Below are 24,842 nucleotides of genomic sequence, written 5' to 3' on the forward strand. Positions count from 1 at the left end.
AAAATCTCTTACAAGCACACTTGCATTTTGAGCACTTATAGCCATCAGAAAGGTAAAGAATTTTCTATTCTAAAATTATAACTTTTAAGATTTTGGTAGAAATATGAAATAAGAATTTAAAACTAATAACATACTATTGAATCTGGATTGTTCTAAAGATGGGGAAATGTCTAGCAACTTAGTTTCTCTTACCTTCACTACACTGCTAATCAGTAGAAAGAATGAGAGTCATATTAAAAATTAGCCACTTATGATGAATACATTGACTATTATTAAGGCAGTTAAACTTTGTACTCCATGCTCTTTAGTCTAAAATCTAGCATTTATACTTGTATCTGAGACCATCGCATCATAGACAAAAATGAATTCCTAAGCAGGTAAGAGTAGGAAATGGCAGACCTCAAGAACAGAAATGAGCAGGAAGGAGGGGAGGATAAGGAAACAGAGAAAGAGAAGTAGAAGAGAAACCTTCCATCTGAGTATTTTCTAGCCAAGTAAAAACGTTTTCAGCCTATCAGGTTCAGCACAATGTTACCTTTTTTAGTGTTAGTGGACAAATAAAAGTATAAAATATTTCAACTTCATCACCATCATCAGTTACTACTACTACTGTTAAAGAAAAAACCACCAGAAAAGTACTCCAAACCTTCTAAGTGAAAATACATTTCTTTCTTAATTTCTGATTTTCTTACCAATAATTAACTTCAATACAATAAAAATTTAAAAAAAAAGACTGGGTAAAATATTATAATTTTTTAAAAATTTGTTGGAATATTTCACCAAACTCCCATAATTTTGGAACACCATTTTTCAAAAAGATAAAAGTGATAATTACCTGATATAACTGAAGATTTATATCACAAAAAGGGCGTGAGTCATATCACCTTAAGTAAAACAATTCTGTTTATATTTCCCTAACATAGCTTCAGCGATGTAACATGTCCATTCTACACATTTAATTGGCTCCTGTCAAGCCTCATACAGAGCATGACAACATGTATGACATACAGAAATTCATATTACCAAAAAACAGCTTTTAATTTCCCATGAGGATGGGTGTGTTGCTCCTCATGTGGACAATATCCCAACTTTTACAGACAACTCGATCAGCTAGAAGGATGACCATTTGGTAAATCCATTTTCTAATCCTTGAATTTTTGTAGGTTGACTTTCTTTATATCTCTTTCCTCTACCTACTCTTTTATTTTCTTCAATCCTATTTCAACATTTTAATATTTTACAAACACACATTTCATTATCGTAGTTTAATAATTAAAACCAGAACTGGTGTCGTGCCCAATTAATGTGCCCTGGTAGCATGCCCATTAGTTTTTCCATTAGTGAATTCAACAATACTAATGGGATTACTAGCATGGGATGCTAATTGGGCGTGACATAAGAAACTGGCTTACTTCTTAGCATACCCTTGCTAATGATGAAATTAATGAGCATTTTATTAAATGCTGTCTCATCAAAGTGTACTTAGTTAGCGTTAAAATTGTTACAAACGATGCTGCATTCTAAAGATCAGGTGTCTGAGTAAGTGGTTCTTCATATTATGTTTGGCAACAATTTGAAGCATTAATAGTTCTCTACATCAGAAATCACATTTATTGGAGACAAATAAGAGTATGTAACATACAGCCTCAGGATGCCAAATTTGCTTTATACTTGGAAGAACTTAGCATATTATTCTTTGATGATCATTTGAAAATTATGTTCCCCCACCAATGTTAAGAGAATAATTCTGCGATCAATTCTAGTGTCACAGCATGCAGTTTGTCCTTTTCATTTGGAAAATACCAGACATGTTAAATAAATGCCGTTCAGAATTGTTTGAAAGCTTTCACTTTTGCAGGTCCCTCCTGTGTGAAATCAGAATGTTATGTGAGTTTCTTCTTAATACCCCTGAACATAAAACATTTAAATGATAACCACAGTTATTATTGGTCAACAAAATGTCATTTGACCAAGTATATCCAAATTGGAGTTAATCATATAAAGCACAGGAGATGACAGCTAATTGTTAGAGACTTAACAAAAAAAATACAGCAATTAAGAATTGGAGGAACTTTTCTTTACTGTGACTCTTAATAATAATTCCAAGTGTTCAGTTCATATATCCAGTTTTAAATATCATGAAGAATCTTTCCCCCTTCCCCAAATATTTATTCCCAGAATGCATTCAATCACTGAAAAGAAAACCAAATAAGTATTTTACACCTATAGCCTCTGTGTAGGAATAGGTTGTTATGTAAAAAATTCATTACTTAAGTTTATTAACATATTTTAAGGAACATCCACAATAACTTTAAGTTATTTTGAAGTGATGTGCTAGATAGTGGTGACTTTAAATTCCTAAAAATGCTCTTTTTGCAATTCAAATTTAACTCTTTTGAATGGATTTGGGACAGTAACTTAAAAATAATCATCAGTAAAAGTCAAAGTTTCTAACAAGCTGAGAAATTAAATAAGAACTGAATTGTTAAATAATCATTAAAGAGTTGGAAATTTTATGTAGAGAATGGATAAATTTCTTCATTATAAGTATATTTTACCAATAGTTATTAAACCAGTCAGTGAGTCTATCCGTCAAGAGACATATATTTACTGAGCATCTACTATATTCTAAGGACTTAGCCTCAGGGATCTGAGGACAGATCAGGACAAAAGAGTCAGACTTGGCCCTCACTGAATTATACAGTCTGATAAGAAAGACACATGAAGTAAGTAACAACTTGTCTGATGAGTAAAACAAGACGTTCATTAGATAATCTTATCTCATTCAAAGATAGAGGAAAGAAAACTGGCTTACAGTAGTACCTAAAGTATTCAAAATATAATTTGAACATCATCGGGAAGCATATAGAAATTCTAAGTTCCTTAAATGTGAGATACTTCTAACTTTCTACAAGCAGCTGCCTTCCTGTTCCTACCTACAAGGAGAAAAAAACAATGGAAGAATATTCAAAATTTTCTCTATTCCAGTTTCAACATTTTTTTGTCTGAAAATATGTAGAGACTTCATTAAAAAGTGAGCAGATGTGATATGTTCAGTTTACCTCCATTGGAGTATAAATTCCTTAGTGGTGGGAAGGACACAGTCTCTGCTAGCTTGAGCACACTGTTTCATACAGAGATATAGCATCATGTCCTAAGACCACTTAGTAAAATATGCCTGATCACGTGTTCTCAAGTACATCCTAAGCTAATCTTGCTCAACTAATACCTTATATTCTTTTGAATTAACTAATTGCCACTTAAAAATGCAGGTAACTTTTGCCTTGTGGAGAGATACTTTTACTCCAAATAAAAATTCACTTGCCAGGCATCATTAATTAAACCCTGCCCATGCTCCTACTCCTCCAACTTTTGGCTATAAACAATTCATTTCATACTGGGCTGGCACATACCAACTTTTTATACAGGTTAGGATTTGGGTATAGAGAGTAGGGACAGAGTGGCTGGAAAAGCTAATGACAGTGATGAGTGCTCTATGTAAGTATTTGAGGGAGAAGGGAAAGGGGCAGAAATGATTGGCAATGCCCTGTGTATGCCTCCCTGAACTCTGCTATCTCGTCTCACACTAATCTGATCATTGAAAAGGAGATGAAAAAGATGAGTTAGAGTTTTCTGGCAGCCATTCTCAGGACCTTCATGACAATTCTATGGCTAAGTGGAGTAACCTCTTTACCTTCTATTCTGCAGAATTTGAAGATACCACATTCTTCAAAGAGACACAGTCATGCTCCAGATCTGGGGAAATCATTTTTGTATTAATTCTGCAAAAACTTTGCCCCATGTTTGGGGTGTGTTTGTGTGTTTACTGTACCCAAAATAGGTGATGAACAACAAGCCAGCGTACGGTTGCTAACGGTGCTCTGGGATGTGCTTAGTCATCTAGAATCACACAGACATTGGGATGGACATTTGCAATGGGAATGACCAATTGTAAATTCGAGTTAATGTGAAGCCACCTCACCACAGGACACTTCTCTGGGTCTTGGTCCTTCCCTGACCTGTCCAACTCAAGCAGAGACTCTGTACTCTAACCGTGGGTCCGGGAGGCCCAGATGAGTGGATGGCAAGAGTGAATGACATGTTCATTTCTTATTACATATTCTCATTACTTATTACTTATTACTTATTATTAGTGCGTAACGGCATAGCACAGCACCTGGAGCATAATAGGTGTTTAACAAAATGGCATTAAATGAAATAAACTACATCCAGTGCCAGTTCCATCACTAAATTACTGTGTGACCCTAGTTAGGCCACTTCATCTAAAGCAGGGATGAAAACAATACTATCTCAAGTGGCTACTTCAAGAATGAAGTAAGATAATTAATGTGAACCCACGTTGTATACTTTAAAAGCTCTATGAATAAAGGGTTATACAATTAAGGTTTTTCTCCACTTGGCTTCTTCTCAATTATTCCCAGATATAAATGAGTTGGGGGAAGAAAAACAGAACAGAATTTTTCATTTTCACTGACCTTCTTCTATCTCACTGTACTATTTTCCTTCCTTTTCATGATTTTTGTTGATTTTGACCATTTAGTCTCTCTTTTCACCTTGTTAATTTGGATGTTCTTGGAACATTTTCATTCTATCAATAATTAATGTCTATTTCACATCATTTAAAACAAAACATTTTTGCCCATTTATTGTATGAAAATAAGACACCAATGTGATCCATTCCGCTACCGCCTTCTCTACTAAGTTGATACCTTTAGAAAACTTTCAAATCACTTATCTTTCCCTCTCCTTCAACTTTTAGTAATTTCAGCACCAAACAATTATTAGAGGTTAGTTTGTTTGTCTGTTTTGCCTTTGCCATATGTCTCCTCTATTTCAAATAATCTTTGGCAGAATAAAACACATTTCTAGTCACACTGCCATTAAATATTTAAGCTGAACTTAATATTGCCAGCTTTAATATTCACCAGTGCTTTTCCTCTTCATATTTCAGACTTTTCTTTTTTCCTTCTGATTAGATGGCTTGCTGAAATATTTCCTTCTAATACGGTACATGGATGGTATTTTATCTGTCTCTGGGTATTAATAAGCGTTATTCTTTCATGTTGACAAGCAGCAGAGTATCAGAGTTAAAATCATGGTCTTCGAAGGTGGAATGCCTGGGTTTCAATCCTGACTTCTTCACTAATTAGCTGGATGACTTTGGGGATATTAATTTAACCATGGCTCTGGTTTTTTTTGTTTGTTTGTTTTTTTTAACTTGTAAAGTGGGAATAATAAGAGAATCTACCTCATAGAGTTGTTGTGGTATTTAAACGAGTGTGTGTGTGTGTGTGTGTGTGTGTGTGTGTGTGTTTACATATACAGTCAACACTTAGAATCATGCCTGGCATATAGAGGTCTTACAGAAGCAATAGTTTTGTTTCACCTTGACTAGAACTTCGTAAGTCCTTTCAATAAAGTTATAATCAATTCTTCCTTAAAAGGATATACTGTCCTACTTTATATTCCACTATGTTTTTCTCATCCTTTTAATCCTTTTTATTGTTCAAGTGTTTTTTTATTGTCCTTCTGAAATTCTTCTTATTTGAAGATCTGAAAATCTTTTTTATATTTTTTCTTACGTATTTTGCCCTGCTAATCTCAGGCTCAGTAGTGTCTCTCTCCTAATTCATTTACTTAGAGTTTTCAAATGATAAATAATATTTTCAGTTCTGTTACTCCATCAACTTCAGTGTGCTGGTTGTTGGTTTTTTTTTCCCCATTGTCATCTGCCTGGCCTTCTGAGACAGCTGCTTCTTTCATTCTCTCTGGCTGTTGGATTTGCTTATATGCGAAGCTACTTCTTCTTTGCTTACTCACTGCCCATGTATTGGTACCCCTTAAGAAACTGCAATTCTACATGACTCCCAGGAGTCTATGACTGAGTGCCTACCAAGTACTGTCCTGGCAGTTATCAGGCTCCTGTCAAAACACCAGGTGTAAACCTTTCTTCCTTGTCTTTCTAGTTGTTGACTCATGGGTCTTCCAGCTTCCTGACACAGGGAGAACCCAGCCAGAATCTTGCAGTCCTCTGCAAGGAGCCGGACATGATGCTCAGATACACTGAGTCCAGCAGGCCCCGCCTCTCTTCTTTAAGGTGTGTGGGTGTCCAGGACGTATTAGGTGCTGATCCTCACCCACAGCTTTTGGCCCATGACTTAGATACAAAGAGGAAAAGTCATGCCAGCTTTACACCATAATGTAAAACATTGACTTGGCAGGCATAACTTAGGATTTAGATCAGCAGTTTAAAGTTGAAACCCTGAGGAAATGGAAAGTAAATCATCTTTTACAAAACCTTACTCATTCCTCCATTACTTCCTGGCCCAGTACAGTACCTACTGTCAAATTCTTACCAATACTTGTTTAACACAAGTGAAGACAACTATTCAGTAACTTTTCCATTGCCTTTGGGAAAAATTTAAAACTTCACATTTGCTTACAAAGCACTCGGTAACTTGGTTTCCATCCAGCTTTTCAAACTCTCACATTTCTCTTTGTTCTATATTACATTCATCTTGATGTGTAGAATAAGTCACATTCTTGTCTACTTGGGCACTTAATGTTTGCTATTTGCTCTTCCGGAAATTTTATTCTCAGTGCCTTCCTGCTCTCATTAGTATCTCCCCTGTCCTGCCCCTTCTCAAACATGCATCTTCCGTACAGACATGTGTTCTTGCTCTGACTTTTCCTCATTGTTTTGCATCTCAGTTAAATATCACATTTTTAGAGAAGACTGACAACTGAAAAGAAAGACCCTTTATTTTATGCTCCCATAATACACAGCTCCTTGTACTTTTCTTCCATAATGTTCATGAATATTTTACATTAATTTTACCTAGATTGTTTCACAGGGACATGGTTGAATTTAACTTTGAAACTATTATAGTCTGTGATACCCAGCATTATAGTACCTGATAGGAACATAAATATTTGCTGGTAAACAAAGGAGGGAAGGAAGGAAGGAGGGAGGTATGGAGGGAGAGAGGGAGGAAGGAAAAGAGAGAGAGAAAAAAAGAGAGAAGGAAGGAGAGAGGATGTGGAAGAATTAAAGAGAGACATAGTTTTGCTTTCAAGGAAAATAAAAATAGATCTATTCAAATGTATTTAAAAGTTTCCATCTTCATTATAAGATAACATAAGGCTGTTAAGCATGCAGATTCTCAGTCAGACTATGCGGTTTGTAAGAGAGCTCTGCTATTTTAGCTGTGGGCAAGTCGTCAGCACCTTCCTAAGTTCCATTGTTTTCATCAGTAAAGCGAGGCTAATAATAGTACTTACCTCCAAGTTTTTGGTGAAGATTCAATGTGAAATATAAGCGTTTACCTCAGTCCCTGGAACCTAGTACACTCTCAAATATATCAAGTCTTATGATTACTCATTTACCTGAGGATCAAAAAGAAAACAAGGACGTCCATTCTTCAACTGAAGTGCAAAATACTCTTCCTGATTGCCAGGCGATGCGGCAAAGACAATCAAACCTTCAGGCACCCTTGTTCGAAAGCTGGCCTTAATGCCTGGTGAGACAAGTGCAATCAGCAAATCAGTGCTGGGGTTTTGTTGATTCTTTCTGATAAACGTACATTTACTTTCATTATTATTTATGATGTAGTGAGTACAGTCAGGGATTTATACACAGCAATGTAGTGGGATAGTCCTAGTCATTTGGTTTTAAATATATCCTGTTATGAATGCCAACCTGTTCTTGGAAACTCAAGCCTGCACTCCCACTAATCAATATATAATGTACTTCCAATTTATGCAAAACTCATCAACATGAAAAGACATGTTGTCAACCCAAAATTGGATGCTCAGAGTATCAATGTGAAAATATCAGAGCCATAAAAATAAATGGGTTTTTGACATGAATGAAAAGGAACACAGGGGGGCTTGTTTAAAATACTTAGGAGATTTAAAGAATCAGTCTAGTAATAGAAGCTAAAAACTAGAAAGACCTGCTATGAAGAAGCCCATAGAGCCAATTTTCTGAAACAGGATCCTACAACCAAATGGTCTGCAGCTTTCAGAATTTCAGGGTCTCCCTCACCCTTCAGATCACCTACTGCCTTAGACACACAATGCTCTTGTCTTAGAGGAATTTTCCCAGCTCATGAAGCAGGGGAAGGTGATGGTCTAAGATGTCTTCCCACTACCCTACATGGTCTTAACACATGTTATCCCACTCACTTACAGCACCCTTCCTTGTGTGTAACACTTTTTGCTTAATGTATTGAAACTGACACAGAAGTTTAAGAGATATAGGCTTTGTTCTCAAAGAATTCCCAGTTTAGTTGACAATAAAAAATGTATGTGTCTTAGCAGACAAATTGTATGATGAGAAACAAATAAGAGGTCAAGAACTTATTTGAGAATCAAAAACAACTCATGATCACAATATTAAATAATTAGTGAATACTGATCTGAGTAGTCATAACGGTCAATCAGAACTATGGAAGTTTGAAGCAGAGAGAGTTCCCTTCAGGCTAGCCTGGTAACCAAATTCCAACATAGGTGGGGTTTTAATTTGAGTTCAACAGACTGCAACTACTGCAGGAACCATGTCTGACTCATCTTTCCGGCCCTGGTTCATTACATGGCATCTAGGTGCATTTATTAAATCTTCTAAGAGCCTGGAGGAGGAGAAGGCAGGGAGAGGTGTATCAGTGATGAGGGTCAAGTTTTAGCATAGGTGTGGAGGCAGGAAGGTAGTAGTCATTTTGTGAGTGTCAGATTGCCATTTTTTAACTACGCATCAATAGAACATTAACATTTGTTGAGTACTCTGTTACACAGTGAAGAAGAAAAACTGACAAGCCAGTGCCTGATGTTAAGTTCTAGTTGAGGAAAAAGACAAAACAAAAACTTATTATGAGGTGTGATAAGTGATACAGAGATATAGATAAGATATAATTTGACTCAAAGGGATTGAGGAAGGTTTCACAGAGAATGTGAAGCTAGAGCTTGTTTTCCAAGAGTAGAAAGACTTGGGGAAAACTGTACAAAAGGCTAAAGTATTGAGGGATGTTGGATGTCTGAGTGGGAGTTAAGAGAAGAATCTAGAGAGACAGGCAAGACCTAATCTTAGCCGTAGACTATCCAGCCTGAGAATCTGAATAGAAGACAAAGATGGAAAGGGAGGTTGTGTGAGAAGTATCTTTAGAGTGAAAATTTTAACACCAGCAAAGGCAAGTCTGGAATGTGGACTTCAGACTTGCCAAAGAGTCAACTCAATTTTTTCCCAGCCTTCTTAGCTTCTGCATCTTTGGCTTCTAGATTTTATGTGTTGGGCCCCTTTAAACATACTTGTCCTACCCATTTGGATATTGCATTGACTCCCATTCCAATTCTCTTCCTCCTGGCTGCTAGGATATTATGTCCTTGTTGTTAAACTTGTACCTGGTCTATCCCAGCATCGCTCTGACCCACAGAATAAGATTGTTTGTCCCAACAAATCACTCCTCGGTATTCAAACTCATATGAACCCCTGCTACTAGCTTATCTCCTCTAATAAATGGACAGAAAAGGCTGAGCTTCCTGATTAGAATTTATCTTATAGACTAAAGGAAGGCATTAAACCTTGGGTGGAAGAAGGGAATAGGATGGTCAAAGTCAGGATTATGGCAACCAAACTAATGGGGGCATGTATAAAAGATACAGATAATTTAGCCACAGAGCAACCAGTTAGGATATCACTGTGTTTTGGGGGAATAAGGCAACAAAATTTTTCATTAAGAACTGACAAGTAACTAGATGGATTGAAAGAATAGACTATATTTCAGAAGAAACTCATTAAGACATGTTGATATGAGGTGATGATGTGGGACAAAATGGTGAATTCTTTTCCTCAATTATTAAGGGGAAATCATCATTATTAACAAATAAAAAGGCCAGGTAAAATAAGAAAATATGGGATTTAGGATATAAGTTCAGTTTGGGGCACAATGTGTATTTATTAATGATGAAAAAACTATCCAACACAGGGAAACAAGAAACTAAATCTTAGAAGAGAAGAAGGGGCAAGAAAATAAATTAGCAATCACCTGTCAAGAATCCATGTCTCTTTGAAGCAGAACATAGAAAAAGAAAAAGAGCTTTGGGGGAAATGACCCTCCCCTAACATTTAAGAAAAGAAAAGCAAAAGAAAATTAATAAAATTAGGACAAGGATAATAATACTGTAAAATGGAAGCCTAAGTAAGAGAGAACTTTTTAAGAAGGCAAAGTTAGGTAACCATGTAACACTTCCTGTAAGTCCAGAATAATTAGACCTGAAGAAAAGATTACAGAGCTGGTAATTAGTAATCATTAGACATAATCTTTTTCAATGGAATGGAATGGTCCAGAGTCCAAATGAGTGGGTAATAAGGATTGAGAGAATGGATGTATAGGTAGTGGGTATGGAGCACTCATCACGAAAACCTGATAAAGAAAGAAATGGGAGGCAAAGAAATAAATTATTAGGGTAGACCAATCAGGGGAAAGAAGGAAATATCTGCCAACAAAAACATAGTTGTGGCCAAAGTGTGGTCTACATTCTGACTGGAGAACAACTGTATTTCTACCAACTCTTCTCTTAAGCTTCTCTCTTTTGGGTCTAGAGTACCTCTCTCCATCAGACATCTTCTCTTTAAATTACCATTTTTAAAATTTTATATATAGTATCAGATATTATAACTAAAACTATTGTTTTAAAATTAAACAGTTGGAGAATTCTACCAAACATTCAAAGAAGAAATAATACCTATTCTCCTGAAGCTGTTTCAAAAAATAGAAACAGAAGGAAAACTTCCAGACTCTTTTTACAAAGCCAGCATTACCCTGATCCCCAAACCAGGCAAAGACTCCATCAAAAAGGAGAATTTCAGACAAATACCCCTGAGGAATATGGATACCAAGATTCTCAACAAGATCCTAGCTAATAGGATCCAACAGTACTTTAAAAAGATTATCTACCATGAGCAGGTGGAATTTATCCGTGGGATGCAAGGGTGGTTCAACATTTGCAAATCAATCAATGTGATAGAACAAATCAATAAGAGGAGAGAGAAGAACCAAATGGTCCTCTCAATTGATGCAGAAAAAGCATTTGACAAAATACAGCATCTGTTCCTGATTAAAATGCTTCAAAGTATAGGGATAGAGAGAACACTCCTCAACTTCATAAATCTATCTAGGAAAAACGAATATAAACAAATATCATCCTCAATGGGGAAGAGCTGACAGCCTTCCATTTGAGATCAGGAAAATGACAAGGATGCCCACTCTCATCATTGTTGTTCAACATAGTACTAGAAGTCCTAGCAACAGCAATCAGACAACAAAAAGAAATAAAAGTATTCAAATTGTCAAAGAAGTTAAACTCTCTCTCTTCACAGTTGACATGATACTTTGTATGGAAAACCCAAAAGATTCCACCCCAAACTACTAGAACTCATACAGCAACTCAGTAATGTGGCAGGATACAAAATCAATCTACAGAAATCAATTGCTTTCTTATACACTAACAATGAAAATTATAGAAAGGGAAACTAGAGAATTGATTCCATTTACTCTAGCACCAAGAACCATAAGATACCTGGGAATAAACCTAACCAAGGAGGTAAAGGATCTGTACTCGAGGAACTACAGAACACTCATGAAAGAAACGGAAGAAGACACAAGAAGATTGAAACACATTCTATGTTCATGGATCAGAAGAATAAATATTGTTAAAATGTCTATACTGCCTAGATCATTCTATACTTTCAATGCCATCTCGATCAAAATTCCACCAGCATCCATGTGCTGGAGGCACCTATGTGGAAATAGACAGCATACTTGCAAATACTTGTGAATGAGGAAAGAAATTAATAAAATTAATAATTGCTCAATCCAGAAATATAATTACTTGTTCTTAACTGATGGGAAATTTGGTGAATGAAATGGAATCAGAGTAAGAATTACAAGAATATTTAGTTGAGTTATATGTGGGAATAAATCAACTAATACTATATGCCATTCATGAGATACGGAAGTGCATGTGTTTTTCAGACACATTTGTAAATTTTATACTTAAAAAACAAAGAAATGCACTTCTAGACCGACTAAAATATAATACCTTATACACAGAACAAGGATAATTTCTTGTGAAAAGGGAGGATTTAGTATAATAAAGATCAATTTGATTTGATGTTGTATGGTCAACTTTCCTTTAGCTTTTTCAAATAATTCAGTCTTGTCATCTTTCTGCTTACATTACAAAGATGAATTTTTTGCATATATTCTATGAAGAAATGAATAATGCACACATCCATGGAGATGTCCTGTTCTTGATAATATTGCTATAGATATAGGTAAGTCCTATCTTTTGAGCCCAACGCTTTATGTCATATGACCAATTTTTTAAATGAATTAAATTCACAAATAAATGTATTGGCACATAAAACACTTTTGATGAATATATAAAATATTTCAAAGAGAATGTTATTGAATTTACCATGAGACAGATTGGTAAAATACCTAATTGTTTAACATAATCACACTTCCTTCTGCTGTAAGAAATTATATATTTATATATCCTCATCCATTGATTTTAGGTTCAGCCATGAGACTTGTGTTGGGCAAAAGAATGGAAACAGATATTTTGTACACTGACAGAGCAGAAGCTTTAAATACAGCCGTGTGATTGAACATGACCCTTCTTCCTCTATGCCTCATGAATGTGCTTTGATCCTGTCCCAAGAATAAGAGGATATGTGGCCTAGAGCCAAACAGTACCAAAGTATTTTTTTTTTTTATTTTTAAAGTTTGTATTAAGGAGCAATGTTGACTAAGATGAATAGAAGAATGAAAAACATACATTTCTCACTTGCCTAAGAATTTAGCTTTTTGATTTAAAAGAAAAAAAATAGGAAATAATCTAAGTATTTTTTGTTTCAAATTTCTGAAGAAATAATAGAGCATTCTTCTATCTCAGTATTCATTCATTCATTCAAAAAATATTTAGGAAACACATACTTTGTGCAGTTACTCATCTAGGCTGTTGGGATACACATTAAGCTCCTTGCTCAACGGGGAGTCTTTTTCTCCTTCTCCCTCTCCCTCTGTGTGCTCTCTCTCTCAGATAAATAAATGAATCTTTTGAAAAATAAAATAAAATACCCATACATCCATGGCCTAGCATTTTAAAAAAATCTAAATATCCAAGATTTAGCTGGAAATATTTAACTTTTATATAAATGTTTTTATAACTTTAAACATTTAATCATAAAAACAATACAGTTACAAGGCCATGGAATAGGCGAAACATTCTTGAACGGTGAGGTAAACTATAATAGAAAGGGAATGGATGGTTAATTATACTGTATCAAAATTAAGAACTTTTGTCTAACAAAAGGCATGAATAGGAGAGTGAAAAGGCAACTAACATTGTAGGAGCAGATATTTGCAACACATATCTCTGATAACAGACGAGTATCCAGAATATATCCTACAAATCAACAAGAAAAAGGAAAACAATCCATTAGAAAATTGAGGGGGGAGGGGCACCTGGGTAGGTCATTCAGTTGTGTCTGCCTTCCCCTCAGGTCACGATCTCAGGGTCCTGGGATCAAGCCCCACATCAGGTTCCCTGCTCAGTGGCAGAGTCTGCTTCTCCTTCTCCCTTTACCTCTCCTCCCTGCTCATGCTCTTTCTCTCTCTCTCTCTCTCTGAAATAAATAAATTAAATCTTTTTTTAAAAAATGGGGGCAATTAGCTTTTCAAGAAATATGATATCCAAATGACTAATCAAAAGATGCTCAGGATCATTAGTCATCAGAGAAATGCCAAATAAAATGCAATACCACTAAACGTCCACTAGAATGGCTGAAATGAAATAGAAAATAGAAAGTATAGCCAAATATGTAGAGCAGCTGGAATGCTCATAAACTACTGGCAGGAGTGGAAATCACTACAACACTTTGAAAAACTATGTCACTATGCATAAGTTATCCGTATATCTTCTAAATATAGGCATACTTTCTGATCCAACCATTCTACCCCAAGGTATATGTTCCCCCCAAATTCATAGGTTCAGAAATATATACAAGTGCATTTATACCAATACTTTTCATTATAGATGAAAATGGAATATACACAAATTCCCGTTAACTGTGGAAAAGACAAATACTTGGGATATGATATAGCAATGATAATGAAGAAACCACAGCGTCATGCGCTAGTTGCATAAACCTTTCCAAGAAAATGTACTGTATAATCTCAACTACATCAAGTTTAAAATCAGGCAAATTAAATGAATGGTGTCAGAAGTCAGGATAGTGGGAACACTGGTTGTGATGCAGAACAGGGCACAATGAAGAACTTCTGGGGGTCCCATATGTTTTACTTAATACTCTGAGTGCTGGTTACACAGGGCTGGTCAGTTTTTGAAATTCGTCAACCAATGCACTAATAATTTTTGCACTTTTCTGTATATATGTTAAACTTTAATACAAAAGTTTGCCAAAAATTAATAAATAATAGGGCTACCTAAAAATTAAAATGCTATAGAACTGTAGGAACTGAAAGTTTTAGCTTCTATTTCTTAAAGCAAAGGCAGTACTGTGACAAATATATTCTCTTATTGTTCTAAACTTTAAGATAATGTCCAGTTGATGATAGTAAATATTGAAAAATTATTCAAATTTTTATAAATATCACTCTACCTATCACCTCTCAAAAGTCAATAATTAATCCACATGCTTTTAAATAGTGTGAATGACCATTTCCCCAGACTCTGGTCAACAGTGGACATTTCAAAATCTGAGATGCAAAGAATGAGAACTCAGTGTGGTTTCAGTTCATTTTTTAAATTCATGGTGGTGAGATTTCTCATATATATCTTCAATACCATATCATTAAAAAAAAGCCATATAAAAAAACCATTCAAAAATCATATATTTTCCTGGGAGCTATACAAACAAATGTCTTTTGCCCAATTTCAAAGACTTCATTTATTTATTTCTACTTGCTTTCTTCAAGTTCTTTTATATATTGTGGATCCTCCTGTGTTATGAATCATCATTCTCTGTCTTCTGGATTGTTGTAATTATTTCCCCTAACTGATCTTCTTTTTCCCATCATTGCTCCATGACCCCTCCAACCAATATACACATGAACATAAACACACACTATAGCCTATTCTAAAATAATAGCTAAAGTGTGAGCCCATCAAAAGACAATTCTGGGGGTGCCTGGGTAGCTTAGTGAGTTGAGCATCTGACTCTTGATTTCAGATCAGGTCATGATCCACATGGTCAGCCCCCCTTCCAGCTCTGTGCTAAGTGAGGAGTCTGTTTGTCTCTCTTTCTTGGCTCCTCCCCACTCATGCTTTCTCTCTTTCTATTTCTCACTCCCTTTAAAATAAATAAATTTTTAAAATCTTAATTTAAAAAAAAAGACAGTTCTGGTCATATTCGTCTTCTTGGTAATCACTGAAGACTTCCTGTCTTACTCCAAGTGAAAGTGGAAGTCACCACAATAGTCTACTACATCCTAAATAATCCAGTTTCCACAATTTCTTTCACTTCCTATTATATTTCTTTTCCCTTTTTCTACTCTGAGTACATTAGCAAATTGTTCTTCCTCCTGCCTAGAAATATCTTTCCCAGGTATCTCTGTCTTTCCCAGGTATCTCTGCATGGTTTCCTACCTCATCTTCCATAGGTCTTTTTATCAGATCCCAACTTCACTAATTGGCTGGTTAAGACTGGTCTATTAACAATTCTTACCACCCCTCTGCTTTAGCTGTTTCCATGGCACCATCTACTCCAGTATTCTCTTCAATTAATTAATTAATCAAAAGAGTAATTAATCAAAAGATTAATTAAAGAGAGAGAGCATGCCCACAAGTTGAGCGAGAGGAGGAGCAGAGGGAGAAGGATAGAGAGAGAGATATAATTTTTTTAAAATATTTTATTTACTTATTTGACAGACAGAGATCACAAGTAGGCAGAGAGGCAGGCAGAGAGAGAGGGGGAAGCAGGCTCCCCGCTGAGCAGAAAGCCCGATGCAGAGCTCCATCCCAGGACCCTGGGATCATGACCTGAGCTGAAGGCAGAGGCTCTAACCTGCTGAGCCACCCAGGCATCCTAGAGAGAGAGAATCTTAAGCAGACACCATGCTGAGTATGGAGTTCAACCGTGGGCTCCATCACTGGCTCCTGAGATCACTACCTAAGTCAAAACCAAGAGTTGGATGCTTGACCAACTGAGCCACCCAGGGACCCCTGTTAAGGTACTGTGTTTTGAAGCCGCCTTTAAATGTTCTTTTAAAAATTTAATTGTTTATTACTAATATATTTGATCAATTTTATTTATATTGACTTACTATACTGCAACATTTCTGAATTTGTCTTATTCTACACTTGTTTAGAGATTAAACATACATACATGACCATGTTAAAATACAAATAAAGACGTTTTCCTTTCCAATATTTATACCTATTATTATTATTATTATTATTATTATTATTATTATTTTGCTTTATTGCAGTGGCTGGGACCACCAGTAAAATCTGAATGCTGACTTGATTCCTAGCTGAAAAGCAAATCAGGCAATATTTCACTATTATGGGTATAAGCTATAGGATAATTTGTAGCAGTCATTCATCTAATGGAGAAAGTTTCCCCCCTATTCCTATTTTGCTGAAAGTTTTCATTATAAGTAGGTGTTAAGTTTTGTCAGATGCTTTCCACATCTATTGATATGTTATGATACTTTGTTCTATTTACTCTATTAATGTGGTGAAACGTATTGATTGATCTTTGAAAATAAGTTCAAAATCACACCCTCCTTATGCTGGTCTCCACCTCCCAATAATCTTGCAAGCCAAATTTGGTCTTTGTTATCTGCTTCTATTCCACTGATACCTGATAATATCTTAATTATTTCTTGTTTCTTATTACTTAGGTTTACTTTTTTACTAGAGTTTTTAATAAGAAACTTGGAAAAGCTTGGATCTTTTTCTCCAAAGATAATTACTTAATCTATATATTTCTCTCTGAACACTACTTTAGCTGTATTCCAAAAGCTGATATGTTGTACTTTTGTTTTTAACTTTAAAATTTTCAACTTTTAAAGTTTCCTTTGTGATTTTTTTTTTGATTAATGGAGTATTTAGAAATGAGTTAATTTTAAATAATTAAATTTTTTTAAATGGGTACTCATATGCATTCTTACCTTATAATGTTCTACCACAAATTAATATTCTATCACTTCATATGCAAGATCTCAATGGCAGCATAATTCCATATACCATCTTCCACTCTGGTGCTAGTTTTGTCATGAATTTTACTTTTATATATATGTGAAGTGCAGAATACATTTATATTTTTGCTTCTGCCAGTCAATTATCATTTAAAGAAATCAAGAAAATATTTTTCTTTTTCTTTTTCTTTATTCTTTCATTAGCTATGAGTACCTATCTTGTATTATTTTCCTTTAGCCTGAAATAATTTTTTAGCATTTGTTGTAGTTTAGAACTTCTCATGAAGTATTAACTCAGTTATTGTTTATCTTAAAATGTTTCCCAACTTGATATTTGAATAATATTTTCTCTGAATACAGAATTCAGGTTGGCTTTTGTTATTGTTTTCAAAGACATTCTATTACCTCTAGTCTTTATTACAGAAAATGAAATGTTAGCTGTCATTCTTTTCATTGTATATATGCTGCGTCTTTTTTTTACCTTTAGCTGGTTTACTTTTTTTATTTTTTTGTTTTTAGTAAACTGACTGTAATATACCAAAGATGTGGATTTCTTTGTATTTATCCTGTTTGGAATTCCCTGAGCTTCTCTTATCTGTAGATTGCTGTTTTATCATAAAATATGAAGATTTGTCAATAGTTATTCCCTCAAATATTTTTTCCTGCATATTTTCTTTCTTTTCTTCCTAAATCCCTCCTCTCCATGTATGTTAGAATTCCTGATATTATCCCATAGTTTACTGATCCTCTTTTTATTTTTTCAATCTTTTTTCTCTTTGTTTTTATTTATTACATAACTATCTGTGTTCAAACTCATTAACCTTTTGTTCTGCACTCTCTGCTGTTAAACCCATCCAATAAAGATTTTGTTATATATTTTTACTTCTCAAATGTAGTTTTATTTTATTCCTTTTTAGAGCTACCATTTCTCTTTTAAAATCCTCTATTTCTTCCTCTTCTATATGCAGCTTTACCTTTAAATTCTTTAAAATATTTATAATACTTGTTATTTTTTTGCATTCTAATTTCAATAATTTAGTCATCTGATAATATACCTCTGTTGACTGTGTTGAACTGAAACTGGGGTTTATTTAGACTGAATTTACCTGTGATTAGCCCCTCTCAAAATGACTAGTGATGTCACCATTTTGATTTTGCCTATATTTAAGCAGGGAGAATATTGGGTTGAAATTATAGCTATTTTTGGCTCATGTTTGGATTACATTCCTTCATCATACCAGAATTCAATCACTGCAAGAATTCATAAGAGTCCATTTCTAGACCATCTTCAATGGGCACATTCTGGAAAAAATATGAGTTAGGCTATAGTAGATCTGGGGCTTTATCTGGGGGTTATTGTTTTTGCATTTGGACCTCTTCTAGATACCATTTCATCTCACAAAGACATACTGTTGTCTAACAGCTGATTTCTCCCTGATCCTGAAAATTCTCCCTATATAAATCAGGCTTACTTCCCTGAGGTCAAGTACCCACCCCCAGATATGGAAACTTCCACAGTTCTCTGATTATCTATAAGGCATTCATTTCTTCCCAAAATTCAGTTCATCCAGGGTTTTCTGCATTACCTGCTCTTTGATAGCCTCATAGAAAATTGTGGTATTTATTTAGCCTGGGTTCTTGTCATCATGGGATTAAAAGTCTTTCTCACTCCTCTATTCCCAAATTGGAAGCACAGGTTCTCATTAATTTTATAAGAGATTTTGTAGGAATATGAAAGCAACAGCTATACATACGGCTTGAATACAGTCAACTTGTAGACTATCCTGTTATTTACATGTTTTTATAGGATTTTATAGGAGACAGTACTATTAAAAACAAGTGACTATTTGATCAAGTTAAGCCAAAAGAAGTATCAAGCCCAAGTGCTGAGATGAGGATGAAGAATGTTCAAATCTGGTGTTATCACAACTCTCCTTCAGATGCGTAGTATAACCAGAACCATTGATCCAAGAGTTAAGGATATGACAGTCAACACATTTCCCAAGTCTTGATAGGAACCATTCAAGGTAAATAGGTACAACTTAAGCTAGAGTTACTTATCTCTGATGTAGGTATATCTGATATATCAGAGTTACTTATCTCTGATATAAACCACATTGTTCAACTCACAATCAATAAAAACAATTCTAACAGAAGAAGCAGGAAGACATGACTCTTCATTTTAAAAAAATCCACTGAAGATAAAAGATGTTTTATTAGACAAGTATATTAAATTGGTCAAAGCTTTATAAACAACTACTGAAAAACTACACAAATTAGGGGCACCTGGGTGGCTCAGTGGGTTAAAGCCTCTGCCTTCAGCTCAGGTCATGATCCCAGAGTCCTGGGATCAAGTCCCACATCAGGCTCTCTGCTCAGCAGGGAGCTTCCTTCCTCCTCTCTCTCTGCCTGCTTCTCTGCCTATTTGTGATCTGTCAAATAAATAAATAAAATCTTAAAAAAAAAAAGAAAAGAAAAACTACACAAATTAAACATGCTAATGCAACAGTCAAGGTATATTTGTCAGGAAATTAACTGGGGTATGGAGAAAGAACTCTTGATGGGTAAATTCCTAAAATTAAAGTAAAACTCCTCACATAAAATTGGGATAATTTATTACATATTTTTTTTATCCTTGTTCTCATAAAGAAAACAGAAATCTCTTGGTTTCATTATCAAATATCCCTTATGCTTCATTTCCACTCAAGCCAATGGCTTGGAGATGGATTTCTAGCAGCCTATTTGGTACATCAGGGAATGTAAAACTTCAGTTTCATATATAAGCAACTATTGCTGTATAGCTTAATTTGAATTATGCAAATAAATTCTAAATTGGAAAAGGTTTTTCTTTTTATTTGGCTGCCATTAGGTGGTGCTAAAAATGTCTCCATTAATAAAATATTTATGGTAACCAGCTCTACAAATACATGAATAACAAAATCCTTACTGACTATACTTCACAAAATGACCATTGAAAACTAATCTGAAAGTATTATAAATGCTCTGGGTTTAAACCCCGAATCGCTAACTCTTTTATCAGAATGCCAAAATTTTATCTTATTCATTTAAACATATTATTTCTTCATTTTTTTAAATTAAATTGTTCGTCAGCCATGACCTTGAAAGAACTTGGGAAACACTAGATCAACATTCTAAAAACTACATTGGAAGTACGAATTAGGATAAAAAGTAGGGGAATGCTACAGAGAAAAAAAAAGAGTAGAGTTTTACTGTGTATGAAGTTTTGGAAAAATGTAGCTAATTGCTGTCTTTATAAACCAAAGAAAGTTCTCTTTCATCTTTCAAATAATCCTCTGTTATCTCCTAAGAACAATTAAAAACTGTGACTATTGTCACTATTATAAGCACTAATCACTCATTATAATCTCCAAATGATAGAGATACAAGGAAACAATATCACCAGATAGTTTTTGAAACATACTCACACCAGAGCCCTCATTTCCTGCACAGAATAGGCCTCATGTTCTTCCTCTTAAATGCAGGTGTTGGATTAGGTGATCTCTAGAATCTTGCAGTAGTATGTGAATTTATAAATTAATCAACTGGAATGCCTTCTCATTTCTGATTTTATTGCAAGAAGACTTCTCAAGTTGCTTGATTTCCTTTCCATACCTTATCTAAAGTCTTGCAACCATTGCTAGGAAAAATATTTTCAGTATAATGAAGAGATATGGCCAGGCCTATCTGGGAGACACCATCTGGCATTAGATTAAAATTGGGATGTATTCTAATTTCAATTTGTATTTTTAGGATGACTGCTGAAGTTGAATTTCTTTCATCACAGTTCTTCATTTGGGTATTTCCAAAATTCTTTGTCAGTTTTTCTTTGGAAGTTGGATTGTTTGCCTTTATTACTCTTTTGTAAGTGTTCTTCTCTTATTAAAGGTATCATTTCACTGTCTATTATAGCCATTTACTTTTTTTAAACAGATTATCTTCTAAATGTTATTTTTAATATAAAAATGGTGCCATCATTTATGTTTTAAAGGAATTTTTTTCAATAATGGTATCTCCCTCTCTTTATAACTAGGTCTCTGAATTCAAAAATTATTACTTATTTGTATTTTTTCTTTTCATTTCCCATATTTTTATGTTTAACATTATATTCTATTTACAATCTATTTTGACATATAGTGTGAGACCAGGATATATCCTAGGTTTTTTCTTAGACATTTAAAAACTAGCTAGATAATGCCTTCCATGAGGCAAGAAATTTGTGTTATTTACTTCTGCGTTTTCCCCACCTTAAACAACAGCTGGCACATAATAGATGCTCAAAAATATTTGCTGAATAAATGTTTACCGACTGAAATCCATCTGTAGCATATTAAAGTCTATTCTCTTGAGTTTGTCTCCATACTTTCTATTGTGTTCCACTGATAGATTTTTGTAACAATATAATACCATATTGTTATTCCATAATATTTCTAATATCTGACAACTTATTCTTTCTCTCAGTATCCTTCTTTTCTAATACTAACTACCCTTCAATTCATTCACTTTTAAAATTAACACTAAAATAATTATGTTTGTTTTCTCCTTTCCTTAAATTGATCCTGTACATGTCTTTTTAAGTTTATACAAAATTATATATGTTTTATTGCCATTATGAATAGGATCACCTTTAGATTTGTAACTGCAGATTATAGAAAATTTTTTGTACATTTATTTTTAATTAACCATCTTATCATAACATTAAAATCACTTGTAATAGGTTCAGGGGTTCTCTCCCTTTTTTAGGTATACACTTATATTTTCTGGAAACAAACAAACAATAATTCTGTCTACTCCTTTCCAATAATGATAATTCTTATTTATGTCTCAACACATGGGCCATAATTTCTAGGCAATATTAAATAGCAGGATAGATGATAATCATCATTTACTGTTCCTGACTTAATAGGAATTGATATAATTTTTTACCCATTAAGTAGTATGGTGACTCTTGGCTTTTCCAATCATCTATTGTCCAGGTACCTATGCTTCTAGTAGATTTCGCACGCTTTTATACTTTCTCTCAACATACATTTCTTGTACTGATATTCTGTGGAAGGCAGGCAGAGCTAAACATGACTATGATGAATCTCAAAAAGGAAGAAAAAATAGTCAAACAATGTTTTCCAGAAGAAATGTTTCAGAAGACTATGGAGAAATAGAATTCCCCATAGAGGGAACCACCAACAAAAACACTCTTATTATCAAAAGCAATCAAGTCCAAAGTTATAAAAGGCAATAAATATCACCAAGGAACTGCTCAAATGGTTTCATCTTCTGAATAGCTTTAACCTTAATTTCAAATATATAATTACAATCTTATATCACATGAAGTTTTAGGTAAAAAATTGATATAGTTAGGTAGATCTGTTTACATAGATCTCTCTCTATATATGTCTATCCATCCACTCATCTCCAGATTATAACCCCAAACTGCCCTCATATCAAAATATTTATATAATCATTAACACAAAATCAGAATTTCACAAGGAAAAATATGAGAAGAGTGCTAATCTTAATCAGATCCTCTCACCTCATCCCATAATTATAAATTTTCATCTTTTTAATATATACTATACATATTCAATTCCAATCATCTTAACAGCTATATTTCATCTATTATATAAACCTTCTCCACTTTTGAGCACATTTTAGAGAACTGCTGTGTATTGAAGTCATGATAGTCTAAAATGTATATTGAATGCTATTAAATGACAACTGAATTGTGAATTATAATCTACTCATAATAATTATTTTATAGAGCAGAATAAAGAAAATTCAGCATGTATTTTAGTTTCCTAAGATAAAAAATATTTTTTACCTTGGTATCTTGTAAGATGGGAAGTATTTTAACAAGTTACTCTAGCAAATGAAGTGTTTAAGCTTAGGTTAAGAATATATTAGCAATAAATGAATATATAGAAGATATTAGCTATGAAAGTGACTTTTAATAAAATGAATTTGTATCATTATTTTTTCTTTCTAAAAAAATGAAAGAAATTTTTAGACCTATATCTATAATATATATAAGTTCCATTTTCACATTTTATACCTCAAAGAAGATCTAGGTGGATGAAGATGTACATGTGTATACATATATAATTCATAGACATAGTTGCACATTTACATGTATACATATATGCATACATACTCTATGTAATTAAATTTCTATTGATTCATATTGAATAAAAGAGATTTCAAATTTTTATTTTAAATATACTAAGTATATTAAATGTACTAAAATATTCTGTTATATTTTATAAAACAAGCATTGTGAGGAAATCATCAAATTCTTCTTATTTGCAGCATTACTACAATTGCTGAATAACCTTGATCTTGCAGTGATTTCAGTGTCTTTTATGTCAAGTCCAATGGTTGAAAATTTCCAGTGACCCCCAGCACTATTAAAGAAAGTTGCTCTGGGGTTTCTACACCAAATCTCTCTAGTAACAAGCTCAGTGTATCCCAAGCAATTGGAGCAATATGAAAATATATTTTAGACTCCTTTGAAGCAAAGTAGTATCCCAGAAATGGAATAAAATAAAAACAAATTTTCTTGTTTCACTTTCAAACAATATATTGTTAGTTCAAAATGAAGCCAAAATGTCTTTTTTTTTTTAAGATTTTATTTAATTTGACAGAGAGAGATCACAAGTAGGCAGAGAGGCAGGCGGCGGGGGGAAGCAGGCTCCCCACTGAGCAGAGAGCCCGATGCGGGACTTGATCCCAGGACCCTGAGACCATGATCTGAGCTGAAGGCAGAGGCTTAACCCACTGAGCCACCCAGGTACCCCAAAATGTCTACTTCTTATTGTGATCCTACATTTTGAAGATAATGTTATAATCACTTCATGATTCTTATATGATAGAATTCTATGTGTCAGAGTAAGGGGAGTCCACAATGAAGAGCTGGCTGTACTTTCAACAATATAACAAATGTAAAACAAAATCAGGACTCCCAAGGACTCCTCCCAAGGACTTAGGAGCCTCTGATAGATCAACACTTAATCCAAATCTAATTTGGAGTGTGCTAGCATAATCACACCATATTGCCTCTTATATAAATATAGAATGGGGATACTCCTGAAAGTCCTTGGACACTAATTTAGCATAACCACAAAACCCATGGCCAGTCTATTCCTATTCTACTCCACTTGACTTGCTCATCAGAAGTAGGGCACAGAAAAGTCTATTGGCTGCCTAGAATAACTTTGCCTTTAGTAGACTTCTATAGATTGAGCTCCCATGTTTTTTTAAGGATTGAGTGTTTTACTACAGTAGCATTTTGAGGGACTTTCCAGAAAGGATATTTTATGAAAAGAGTCCAGTCTTCTCCTTCCAGGCCAAGGAATATATAATCTATAAATGTCGTCAGACTCCAACATTTTTTTTTACCAAAGTTGTGTTTTGAAAATATTAGGATTCTAATAAATGTATGTTGAGCAAATGAAAGAGTAAGATCCCATAATCCTTTTAGTAGCCCATGTCATTGTGTAATCAATCGCTCTTACTGCTACAAAGTAAATTCTTAGATGTAACTGAGTACATTCCCTCTGCAACTTAATTACATTTTCATTAATT

The 24,842-nt window shown here is 34.2% G+C and overlaps 1 protein-coding gene across 1 annotated transcript in view; it reads right to left on the minus strand.

Moving 5' to 3' along the window:
- USH2A (usherin) overlaps positions 1–24,842 on the minus strand; it is a 678,599-nt gene that overhangs the window by 418,682 nt on the left and 235,075 nt on the right. The window contains exon 21 of the mRNA XM_032872913.1: positions 7,408–7,538. Within this exon, the coding sequence (XP_032728804.1) occupies positions 7,408–7,538 (131 nt within the window). The remainder of the gene's footprint in view (positions 1–7,407; positions 7,539–24,842) is intronic.

This window comes from Lontra canadensis, unplaced genomic scaffold, assembly GCF_010015895.1.
Source record: "Lontra canadensis isolate GAN:19392208 unplaced genomic scaffold, GSC_riverotter_1.0 scaffold46, whole genome shotgun sequence".
In the NCBI taxonomy this organism is placed as follows: domain Eukaryota; kingdom Metazoa; phylum Chordata; class Mammalia; order Carnivora; family Mustelidae; genus Lontra; species Lontra canadensis.